The sequence below is a fragment of the Salvia miltiorrhiza genome, chromosome 2, assembly GCF_028751815.1.
Source record: "Salvia miltiorrhiza cultivar Shanhuang (shh) chromosome 2, IMPLAD_Smil_shh, whole genome shotgun sequence".
Lineage (NCBI taxonomy): Eukaryota > Viridiplantae > Streptophyta > Magnoliopsida > Lamiales > Lamiaceae > Salvia > Salvia miltiorrhiza.
Window position 1 is genome coordinate 37,648,561 of NC_080388.1, and position 12,748 is coordinate 37,661,308.

Genomic DNA, 12,748 nt, shown 5'->3' on the forward strand with positions numbered 1-12,748 from the left:
GACTTGATTTTGAAATGAAAACTTGGTTTTCTGTATTCCTAGTGAGATACAAATTCTAATTCTGATTTCTTGTGAAAGCTTTGATGCGTATACAAATTCTGTAAACTGTAAACAAAATCATATGTGATCTCATTCTTGTTGAATTTCTGGATAATGCTATGTATGAAAAGGAAGAAAGTTGCGAGTAATACCTTCACCGAATCTTGTCAAAAGAAAACTTTGCGTTTAAGAATTTGCTTGTTTTAGAGCTGAAGTGTTTGGATGAATTTATAGATGGGTCTCTGCGACAATGAAATTTATGACTATGGAAAATTTTGTAGGAGTAGGTGAGTGAACGTCGACTGATTTTGAAAATGTAGGATTTGCTGCGGCTAGATTGAAAATGTAAGATTTGCTGCGGCTAGATTGAAAATGTAAGATTTGCTGAAATCTTCACTTTAGAAAAAACATCTTCTGCGGTAATGGTGAGTTGGAGGGAAAGGTGGAATAGTGTAGGATTTTGATGTGACTATACATCGTGTTCTAATTTTTTTATAGTTCGTCTGTAGTAATTATCCAGTTCTCTCTAATTAAATACTCGTCGTATAAATTAAACCCTTAACTTGAGATTTAATATATGAAAGTCGGAATTAATTCGCGACTTAATACTAAACACATATAGCGTGAAATAATAAAATTATTATGCATATGATCTCAAATTAAAATTCTAGCAATTTGATTTAAATAACACGATTTATAAAATCGGTTATAAATCTAAAATTCTAACATTATTGATTAAATCAATAAACTGGTAAAACAAAGTCTCAAACGTATAGTAAAACCAATAAATTTAATTATTGGTTTCATTCATGACTGAATATTAAATCGCAACTCTGTATCTCTTATACAGGTTTTTGCTGAAATAATATTATCTAGATAAAATTATCTCCATTAATAATTATATATGCACAAGAAATATAGTAATTATGCACATATTTAATTTAATATGTATTTAAAAGAGCGGGGCATCACAAATTTTGCTAGATTTTTCCCGAAATGATGAAATTATATTTTCGTTTAGTATAATGAATTTTTAATATGTTTTGCATGAACAAATAGTTATATCCTTTTAACTTTAATGAACAAATCTCATTTTTTAAATGAACATAACTCGATTTTTTCAATGAATAGTTTATTAATTACGATGAACATTTTTACTGATTCGATGAACATATTTTACTAATTTGAACGTAATTTGTTGAACAAATAGTTATATTATTTTAACTTTGCTATATTTTTTCCGGATTGATGAAATTATATTTTCGTTTAGTATAATGAATTTTTAATATGTTTAGTATGAACAAATTGTTATATCCTTTGAACTTTAATGAACAAATCTCATTTTCTAAATGAACATAACCAATGAATAGTTTATTAATTACGATGAACATAATTTAGTGATTCGATGAACATATTTTACTAATTTGAACGTAATTTGTTGAACAAATAGTTATATCATTTGAACTTTGCTAGAGTTTCCCGAATTGATGAAATTATAATAATTTTTGATGTGTTACCTAAAAGATAGTTCAATTATAAAACGTTCGAACATAAATCACTCTTCAAAAACAAAAACAAAAAACCAACAGAACGAGTTCAGATTGGAAGAATTGTAGCACAACATGTTACTGCAAAGTAATTACTTTTTTAATACTATATTTATCTGTAGGAGAAAAATACGTGAAAAGGAAGGTTCTTATTACCCATGTGATCAGTTTTCATGTACTTGTTGAAAAAACATTTTTAGCAGAAAAGTGTGCACCTAAATACTAAAGCTGAAGCCATATTTTGATAACAAGAGATTAAGCCATGAAATGTCAAAGATATTTACCAAGAGAAATTAAGTAAAGGTATGACGAGGGGATTTATAAGGGGGAAATGAATGAGGGGCTGTCGTCGTCGACGAGCAGATCGGTGGGAACCAAGGGGGTCGGGGAGAAGCAACAGCGGTGGGGGAGGGGGTGGCAGCGGCATCGTCACCACCACAGCCATAAAACCGGCGCACCAAGGCCAGCAGCCACCGCGTGAAATCAAAGAAGATGAAATGGGATTTGAGTTGGTGGAGCAGATGCTATAATCTTAATACTCCAAACTGATCCAACCAAAATTCAAACACAATTTCACCACCCAAACTATTAAGCACAAACCAAATCATCAAAGCAAAGAAAACAAAAAAAATAAAAAAATATTGACCAAACAAGGGAGGGGGTCCGGGGGGCGGCGGTCGGCGACTGTGGGCGAAGAGTAGAGGAGACAGAGAGAGATCCGTGATTGTATTCGTCCGAACAGGGGATGACGATGAAAAGCCAGATGATTGAAAAAATAAATCTGAACAAAGGAATGATACAAATTCGTTGAAAACCCCATACCATTGGGATCAAGAAGGGAGATGAGAAAATCATGGGATTTGATTTGATTTTCCATAAATCCGACGAACTACAATTGACAAATATAACCCTAACGAATTTACAACTAATTTTCAGCACTTTTATTAATTACTTAAATGATTTTGATTAGAAAAGCTGAACCATTAGATTCAATGAAATTGAGGGACCAGATTAGTTCCTTATTCTTAATCTAAGAGTCCTTTTCTATAGAGTGGAACCCTATATATATATATATATATATGGAGAGGGTTAGAATAAGAACACATTTTTTTGTAAATAGGAATCCATTTTCAGCTCTTAGATCATCAGGATCTCCGGTTGATTCATCACCTTGTTGGATGAATTCAAGTCCTGAGTTCGAATCCCAAAAGTAGCGAAAAATTTATTTTTTGCAATTCATACCTTTATTCAGTGAATTCATACGTGTTCAATATAAAATTCATACATTTTAATGCGTTTTTATTTTATACAAAAAAATGTGTTTTTATTCTAGTCCACTCCTATATATATATACATGTATGATTATTTGCAAAGCCGGAAAAACAAATCTTTTCCTTTTTATGAGTTCTTGATCATTATTTTTATGAAAGATATATAAGGTTCCACTGATATGATGGAATAGGTCTATAGACAGAATTCTAATAACGATATTGATGATAATATAGAAGCCACATTAGACTCGGGTCTAGATGATTTTGGTGCATCATTATCCTAGAAATGAAGGGGTTCATATTTAGAAAAGGAAAAGAAGAAGTGCAAGTTCTGATAGTTTGTTGTCGTTTCAAATAACTGAAGCAGCTTCTTTAGAGAGAGAGAGATAGAGAAATCATCATCCAAATAGCGCAAACGAAGAAGAGACCGTAAATAATGTCGACGAGTAAAGGGTAAATCGAACTTTTGAAAAAAAAAAGTCATTTATTGCGATTCATTACCATTACTAGCCATAAGAATAGAATTAATTAATGATTTGTTATTCCATTCTTTATGAATACCAATCATAAGAATTTTATTACTCAGTCATTCTCATTCTGAATACCAGTCGCCCACTTAAAATAGGACAGAGGAAGTATAACCATTATCATTGTCAAAAGTTAACACAAAGTGACCGACCGAGCCCCATAAATATATATAATTTTTAAATAAATAATCTAGGATAGGTTGATGCCAATTATACAACTGGACGAGAAATAATCTAGGATAGGTTGATGCCAATTATACAAGTGGACGAGCACAAAGAAATGGAGAAATAGGCACATATATTGTCAAGTATTATCATAAATAAATAAAATTAAAATTGTAAAAGACACAAAATCCTGTTTTATGAATTATGAGGAGTAGTATTTGAAGAGTGTATAGATCTACGTATGACAGTGAGGATTACTACTATGTCGACAGTGTGCAACAAAAAGCCTCGTATAAAGCCACACCATTAGACACGATAAAGATAAGACGAGAAGCAGACTAATTAGTAATAATATTTTATTTTGCGCAGCCGCAGCCGCAGCGCCACGCCTCTCACTCCCCGCGGCCGACGTCGTTTCTATGTTGCCACTGTTGACGATGATAATATTTCGCGCCGTCTTTCCACAAACCTCACATACACTGCCACACAACATCAAATATAAGTGGATTAATTTAATTTAAACAGAAATTAATTTAATTAATGCATGAAAACCTACTTGTTTCCCTTAAGCGAGAACCAGGCTGCGGCGCAGTATTGATGCAAGAAGCCAATATCTGTTTTGCAATCACACCCTAGTTTCATAAGTGGAGAGATTTCTGAGGATTCTAGGCAAATTCTGCACACTGTCCTTGAATTTGATGAGCCTTCTCTGTTTCTTGATCTATCACCATCATCGTCTATATCCATCACAACCTCACCCATCGCCTTATTTACATTCATCCAATATGTATATGTCGTAAAATAGCAATGCCGAAGATCAAATTTACAAACAATCACAAAACCTATTTATCTATATATAAAGTAAAATAATCATAACAAACGTAGTCTCCTAATTCTAATACAATTCTGAGTCCATAACTTATAGTCATCAAATCTAATTAAAGTATTACTTTTAAACTTCATCTAGATATATCGTATATATATATGCACCAATACAAGGCGTAGGGTTTTACAAATTATAATATATATCAAAGTGGATTTCCATGAACTTATAATTTTGGACTATCTTGTGTAGGGATGTCAATCAGCCCAAGCCGCTCGGCTTTGAGCTAGTCCTATCGGTTATAGGTCATTTGTGTTGTAATGTTTTTGGACTATAAATTCTCGATCTTAATCTTAATCATTCGATTTTCGGGCTAATTCGGCTCAAAAAATTATAGTATAAAAAATTAATTATAGTATACTTATCTTAATAATTCTCTAATAGTAACAAACAAATACCCACATTGTATAAGTATCATTTTCAAAATCCATTTACATAATTCGTAACTTTTAGATAGACAAAAATATGCATATTTTTCTATTTTTTACATCTTAATTATATTTAAATTTTAATTTTAAAAATAAAAACATAAATAATAAGTGTAACTTTTGAATTTCCGCTAAGATTGACATCCGTAATTTTAAGATTCATGAGGAGAGTCCATATGCGTGTGTACGACTTATAATCTTATTTTAAAATTATTAGTAGTTGTTGCTTCCAATTATTAATTATTGTTAATCCGTGCTCGAGATGGCTTGGGGGCGATGGTTAGGCCGGAGCTCCCGAAGCTTTCCCACATCTGGATGGTTAGTTGGAGTTCGTTGTTTTTGTTTTTGTTTGACGAGTACTCTTTTTCCCCATTACGGTTTTTCCTTTTTGGGTTTTACGTAAAGGGGTTTTAACGAGGCTCGGCCCTTAGTCCGCGTCGCTGTGCTGTCAAGGGTTCTCTTGGTTCGTTTTTTCTTTTTTCTTCAATAAATAACCGTATTTTAATAAGTTAATCCGTTCCACAGGTGTTGTCTCCAATTGGTGAAGGAGTTGGTCTCGAATGATTTTGTTACGGAGGTCTCTCCACTCTTTTCTCCAATAAATTTCTTAATATCTTTTTATCATTTAAAAAAAAGAATATGTTTTATATTTTTTGAAATTTTAAATAGTCATATCATATTTATTTTAAATTTATTTTTACACTAAATTAAAGATATTATTATGATTTTTAATAATAAGATACCTATTGAATATTGTTTTATGCATAAAAGAAATACGTGTAATATAAATATCTTACATAGAATAAGACTATCTCCCAAAAGAATGTTGTTTTATCATTAATTTTAAAAATTCGTCAAATTTAATTCATTGAAAAAATATTTAATATGCATCTCAAATGAAGATCATAAAAAAAATCTTTAATTTGATGTAAATATAATCCAAAATAAATGTGAAATTAATTAATAAGTTATGATTATTTAAATTTTCAAAGTAAATTTTTTTCTCTCTTTTCTTTGATTTTTTTTTTATTAATTTTGTTCTATTTTATTTTCTATATTTTTGTTAGAAAATTAATAAAGCATGTGTTGTAACACCCCAGTTTCCAAGTGAATTAGAAAAAAAAAAAAGAAATAATGAAATAATCTGACCGAACAAGATGAATATGTCAATATACCCTAAAAAAAAGTATTCATATTTTGAAGAGTAAAATGGGCGGGCATCGAGCGATATCAATCAATTAACAATTTTTTAAACTCTTAAAATCGCATAACTTTAGTTTCATGACTCTGATCTTAAATATAAAAATAATCATTAATATAAATCAATATAAATAGAAGTTATGAGTCTAACTCGGCAAAATAATGCCGCATCATAGTATAAACTTCTCGAGTTTAAGGATGTGTTTGCTTTGAGGTATAAAGAAGAGATAAGTTTCATTTACTATCTTATACTATTTTATTTGCTTTGATGTAATATAAAATTCAGGCATGCCATACAAAATTATGGACAGCAGATTTTTCCTTGGGCAAAGTATAATTTTATGCCTAAGGGTAAGATATAAAACATGTGATCCCAACTCTAATTGATAAATTTATACCTCATTATATCATCCCTCTATTTAGGGGATAATTAAAAAGCAAACACGCCATAATACCTAAATTTCTTAAAATTTGTGATAATATATTCAATACGCCTCACATACTCCCTCCGTTGCATTAATGGCTCATTTTTCTTTTTCATTTGTCTCTTTAATAGTGGCTCATTTCAAAAAAGAAACTTCTTTCGGGCACAAAAAATTGTAGGTTCATCACTTTTATCGTTTAATCACTCTTTTTCTTAATAATTGTACCTAAAAGTATGAAGTCATACTTAGTGGGACTAAGAGAGTACTATCTCCGTCCATAATATATTTGCCACATTTTGGATGGCACGGGTTTTAATAAACTGTGAGGAAAGTTGTTAGTGGAGTGATGGTCCCACTTTAAATGTGAGTGGAGACGTGTGGACCTTACTACCATAAATGAAAGTGGTAAATATTTTGTGGACGGATGAAGTATTATTTAGCTATTGAAGAGAAAAAAGGGAGAATATCCTGTTTTGATAATATAACCCCTAAATACTCTCTCCGTCCCACCGAAGATGATACGTATTCTTTTTCGTGTCGTCCCAACGAAATTGCTACGTTTCTATATTTGGTAAAAATTAGGGATATTAAGCATTTGATTAGAAATGATTTAATTATCCTTTATTTTACTTAAAATTCAGTTTAGTTTTAATTATTAGGGGTTGAAATTAAATATAATCAGATTATAATTTTTAAAAATTTTAGTTAAAAATAATTTATAATTATTAATTATATAGGTATTGACTTAATTAATCACAAATCCACTAAACATACTTATACTACTAAACACTAACTCCTTAAATTCCGTGTCGAAAAGAAATGCATCATCTTCGACGGGACAGATGGAGTAATATTTTTAAAAAGGGAAAAGGTGCAGATTGGCCCCCGAAGTAGTAGCCCTTGTAGCGTATAACCCCTCTTACTCACTGTGTGTGCAACTAAACCCCTGAACTCCGAGAAAATGGTGCAAATTCCCCCCTCTGACCTAACGCCGTTAAGTGTCCGTTAACGTTTGGGTTTAATTGCACCCTCTACTTCAGGGGTGGATCTGTACCTTAAGTTTTTTTTTTTATATAATTTCAGCAACCCACCTCCGGCATCAACTTAACCGCCCCCATACTCATTGATTCTGACTTGCACCTTGTCAGCTTGCACGTGCCTAATCTATTGGTTGTCGACTGCCCACCGCTTACATGCAGCAACGCCACCAACTTCTTCACCGCCCCGCACAACAGCATCTCCTCCAATACCTTAACCTTTTAGGCTTATCTTATGATATTAAAATTGTATATATTTATCAATATAATATATATTTAAATTTTATTTATTTATTTTTGAATAATTATTAAAACTCTAGATAATAATTATGATTTTATTTTTGGTTAATTTACTATTTGTAAATTTATTTTAAAAGAGAAAAAAGAATGGATACGGGTCAGGACTCGAGACCCTGTGAATCTAATGGATCTTGACATGAATCTCGTTTTTTTGGACCTAATGGATTTGGACCGGATCCTGACCTAAGTAAAAAAATACGGATATGGATTTGGACCAAGCAGGATTCGATCTAGGTCCACATCTGGAGTTGGTGATGTTGCTGCATGTCGGCGATAAGCAGTCGACGATCAAGAGATTGTGCGCGTGCGAGCTGACAAAGTGTAAGTTGGAGCCGATGAGTACGGGGGGGCGGTTAAGTTGATGTCGGAGGTGGGTTGCTGAAATTATAAAAATATATAATAATAATAATAATAATAATAATAATAATAATAATAATAATAATAATAATAATAATAATAATAATAATAATAATAATAAGGTGCAGATCCACCCCTGAAGTAGAGGGTGCAATTAAACCCAAACGTCAACGGAAACTTAACGGCGTTAGGTCAAAGGGGAGATTTTGCACCCTTTTCTCGGAGTTCAGGGATTTAGTTGCACACACAGTGAGTGAGAGGGGTTATACGCTATAGGGGCTACTACTTCGGGGGCCAATCTGCACCTTTTCCCTTTTAAAAATATATAGAGTTGCTAGTGTTTCATTATGCAAATATTAGATTACATGATGGCGCAAATTAAGTTCGGCATGAACAACGATTGTATTCCAAAGAATGATGAATCTGGAGCCCTAATCCGAAATGGCGTGTGGTTAGCCATAAAGAAGGAAGTATCAGAGCATGTCGATTCCTCGAAAAAACCATGGCAGAAGGAATGCAAGAAGAAGGCAAGCCAGCAAGAAATTGCAGAAAGACATCTTACAACGTCGGCTGCTCTCATTCGAGCTGTCTATGGCTTCTATTACCATCCGGATCTCATTCATCTCCATCCTCAACATTGCGTTCTCCACTGCTTCGCTGTTGCTCAGATTTATATTTTTCGCGCTTTTCCCACATATTTCACATACTCTGATAATTAACAATTAAAATTGGATTTAGTATATATTCATATGATGCAAAAGTGTGCTTCAGAAGCAAAAAAATTAATTCTATCCTCCAATTTGGTTAAAGATTTATTCTTAATTTTAGACTAATTGATAGTTGATACCTTAGTTATTCGAATTCTTGTGTAGAATATTTGTTACATTCTTGTTAGAAGTTATGTGATATAGCAATACTTATATAGAATAAGTGTCTAGTGACATGAAATGATCCTTAATGTCTAACATCAAAAAAAGTTGTTTGACAAAGTCGACGCCCCCATCAAATTCGATAGTAAAGTTGTAATAAGAGTATGAAATTTATATTTTTTTTTTTGAGAGAGAAGAATGAAGACGAACCCGTTTCCCTTGCGCGAAAACCAGAGGGCGGCGCAGTTAGGATGCGAAACACCGAGCTCTCCTCTGCAATCACAGCCTAGCGTCATAAGTTGAGACTCACCTGAAGATTCATCATCGCTGAAATGGCAAATTCTGCACAATTTCTCTCTCTTGCTACCACTATCCTCCTTTATCGCCACCAAAACGTCGTCGTTCCACTTCTTTCCTCCCTCCTCACATATTTTGTTTTCTTCTCCTCCATGCTCCTCCATTTCTTCTCACTTCATCACAATCTCATCTCATCATTAAATTCAAAAATGAGATTTCAGTTTCAGAAATCCAACCTACTAAAACCAACAAATTAAATCCTCAACACATTTATAAGAAATAGCATCAGTTTAATTAATCTCAACAAGTAAAACGCACCTGAAAGATAGCGACGGCAAGTTCCCGACGTTTGCACACACGTGGGCAATAGATGAAGTGATGTACCAGTTTTCGATCTGCAAAAAATCTTGAAACACCAGATATTTATGAAAACTATCTTCAATTTTAGTGCAAGATTTCTATCTTTCTTTACCGGAAAATTAGAGGAAATTTGGCGTAAATGAACAGGTGAAATTGTTTTAAGTAGACCTCTGAAAAAGCAGGTTGACTTGATTTGATATTTGTGTAAAATTTGAGGCCTTGAATTTGTCTGCAACAACCAAACAAAAACATAGTCAGAATTCTTTGATTGGAAGAAAGGTACAACTACGACACTATGACAAGAAATCTTTATATAATAGTACAACCTTTTAACAAAATACTACTCCCTCCGTCCGCCAAAAGTATTCCACTTTGGCCGGGCACGGAGTTTAATAAAATGTGTGATGATGTTGATGTAGTGGAGAAAGGGCCACACCACTTTATGAGATGTGTGGTTGAGATTGAATTTGGAGTGGGTTTTTTGTAAATAAAGAGTGTTTGTAAGGATAAAATATAAAGGTGGATGGTGGGACCATGGCTTAAAAAGGAAAGTGGAATACTTTTTGCGGACGCCAAATATAGTAATTGTGGAATACTTTTGGCGGACGGAGGGAGTACTTATTTATTTAATTTGCTTGCTTTGCACTTTATTAGACTTTAGCGGATCGCATCAACTTTGGGAAATCCTTATAAAAGTCAAGCCATAAATACAATTCTCCCCTCATTTAGTCAGACAAATAAAATACGAGATTATGACTTGTACCAAATTTATGTAATCTGATAGTTATTGTGAAATTTGGTTCCGCAAATTTTGACATTTCATGAGAATTTGATAAATATTTCAGAACAAGTTTGGTTAAGATAATTAACTTCAAAAAAATTCAAATTCATGAAATTATGTGTTGACAAACAACTAAAGCACATGATATGTTGTCTTGCAGCCTAACCCTTCGTTGCGATAGGCTTATAAAAGATGACTACTAAATCTTTTGTTGTTGCACATATATGTATTTGTCCATGATTCTCTGTTCTCACAAAAAAATGCGGTTCTCACAGGATCCTCTCTCTCTCTATATATATATATATATATATAATTTTTTTACACGCATCCACACATAGAATTTAACTAGTAGTACTATATTATAAGAGTGACATGTAAATATGAGTATTAATTGATACAAAAAACCTTGGTTATGGGGTTATGCATTCAAATCAAATTGGGTACACTACATAGTAATCTAAACATTTACCAATTCTTTTGGTAATGCTTTTTCATATTTCATCAAGATATAATAGACCATTGAATTTATTTTTTCCAGTTTTGTATTTGGAAAAAAACAATAAATTATTTTAGTAGTAATATACAATCAATTCTCCTACAATAGTGTTGAAATATAAACGAGAGAGAGAGAGTTTTGAGATTCTGAAATTATGTGAAGGAAGATTAAGCTTCCAGATCTCTTCATTGATGTATTTATATGGAGTCTACAATCTGTGTGTACACTATACGCTGCATGCACTTGCATGTATACAATAATTACCTCTAACTTCTTTCTTAACAGCTTTTCAGCCTAACTAACAAACTAGCTAACAGCTTTAAGAGCATTACTCGAGTAAGGCAATTTCTTTGTGTATGGCGTTGCAATGGCTGTTTCCTCGAGCATTACTCGAGTGCTCGGGTAGCCTCAAATAAAAAAAAATTTATTTTAATTTCCAATGGCTGTTTTTTTTTTTTTTAAGTTTTATGTAATATTTAGGATTTTATAATTAATGCAATTTAAATTTGAAATAAATTGTGTTATTTAAATTTGAGCAATTAAATTTAAATAAAAAACATAAAATCAAAACTAATGTTATCAAGTAGGCTATCAAGTAACCCCAATGCAGCACTACCTACTCAATAACACAACCACTATCAAGTAGGCTATCAAGTAATCCCGTTGCGGATGCTCTAACTAAGCTTTAACTAGATACAATTCAATAAATAGGCTCCATGCAGTTTAATCTATACAGCTAATTAAGAATGTATCACGTCTCAAGAAAATGTACTACCACTTATTCAAATGTGTCGCACAATTATTTTATAGGTTCTAAAATTGTAGTCTTCTTTTCATGTTAAACATAACTGATATGATTTAATAATCTTAATTCAATATTTGATCAATCTGAAGAGTGGAAGATGATTGGTTCCACCAAATGGACAGAGCACCAACAAGGGGATCCTCAAATGCTTGTAATTTTTTTAACATTGCCAACAATGAAAACGGTAGGGATGTGCAGCGGGTCGGACCCGGACCGATCCGCCGGGTTTGTAGACCCGATTTTTTAAAAAAAACGGACCGACCCGGACCGAAAGTTTCGAGCGGGCCGACACGGGACCGGACCGAACCGAGCAACGGGTCCGGTTCGGTCCGGGTCAGACCCGCTAAAAACCTAAATTTTTTTGAGTGAGGCCGAGGGGTGGTCGCAAGTCGGCGTCTGGGCAGCAGGGCAGGGGAACACCGCGTCTGGGGCGTGGTCGGACCGGTGCTGGACGTCAGGGGCGTGGTCGGACCGGTAGGCGGGGCGACGGGTTCGAGTGAGGCCGAGGCGTTTGGACTCTGGGCGTGGGCGCGCAGGGGGGAGACCGCGTCTGCGCGTCAGGCGCAGGCTCGCAGCGGTGCTGGCCTGCTGGGCGTCAGGGCGTGGGCGGTCCAGTTGGTGGGGCGGCGGGTTTGAGTGGAGAGGATGGGTGTGCAGCGGAGGGGAGGGGGTTAGGGTTAGATTGAGGAGTGGAATCAGTGGATGATGGGTGTGCAGCGCAGCAGACAGCATATTGATGTTTAGAATTTAGGGTTAGATTCATAAGTTAGAAATATTATATTATTATTATAAATATTAATTATTAAATATAAATATTAAATTTTAAATTTTAAATAGGACGGGTCGGTTCCGGGTTCGCCGGGTTTCGACCGGGTTCGACCCGGGCCGACCCGGAAAACTTTCGGTCCTCAAAATAAGACCCAACCCGGACCAAACACCTATAGTGGGCCGGTTCGGTCCG

The 12,748-nt window shown here is 34.0% G+C and overlaps 1 protein-coding gene and 1 long non-coding RNA gene across 10 annotated transcripts; both read right to left on the bottom strand.

Moving 5' to 3' along the window:
- Positions 1-3,701: 3,701 nt before the first annotated feature.
- On the bottom strand, positions 3,702-5,548 carry LOC131012294 (uncharacterized). Its single transcript, XR_009097269.1, has 2 exons — positions 4,106-5,548; positions 3,702-4,028 (listed from the first exon to the last, which is right to left on the bottom strand). It is a non-coding gene; the product is annotated as an uncharacterized LOC131012294 (long non-coding RNA).
- A 2,944-nt stretch (positions 5,549-8,492) lies between these two features.
- On the bottom strand, positions 8,493-10,016 carry LOC131012293 (uncharacterized). 9 transcript variants are annotated; one of them, XR_009097266.1, is made up of 4 exons: positions 9,874-10,016; positions 9,664-9,740; positions 9,259-9,581; positions 8,493-8,887 (listed from the first exon to the last, which is right to left on the bottom strand). XR_009097266.1 is itself a non-coding variant. In XM_057940219.1 (3 exons), the coding sequence occupies exons 2-3, from the start codon at positions 9,507-9,509 to the stop codon at positions 8,653-8,655; spliced, it is 486 nt and encodes a 161-aa protein (XP_057796202.1). In that variant the 5' UTR covers positions 9,510-9,581; positions 9,664-10,005; the 3' UTR covers positions 8,493-8,652. The 9 variants fall into 9 exon arrangements, 3 of the variants coding, with proteins under 3 accessions (XP_057796202.1, XP_057796200.1, XP_057796201.1); XR_009097264.1 differs by having other exon boundaries at positions 9,664-9,751; positions 9,818-10,016; XR_009097268.1 differs by having other exon boundaries at positions 9,259-9,584; positions 9,664-9,751; positions 9,818-10,016.
- Positions 10,017-12,748: the final 2,732 nt, after the last annotated feature.

Bases quoted from the DNA above. Each gene is read 5' to 3' on its own strand.
- LOC131012293 (XM_057940219.1), bottom strand. From the start codon at position 9,509: ATGGAGGAGCATGGAGGAGAAGAAAACAAAATATGTGAGGAGGGAGGA. The intron at 8,888-9,258 runs GTTCGTCTTCAT...GTTAATTATCAG, and splicing joins TTTTCGCGCAAGGGAAACGG to AGTATGTGAAATATGTGGGA.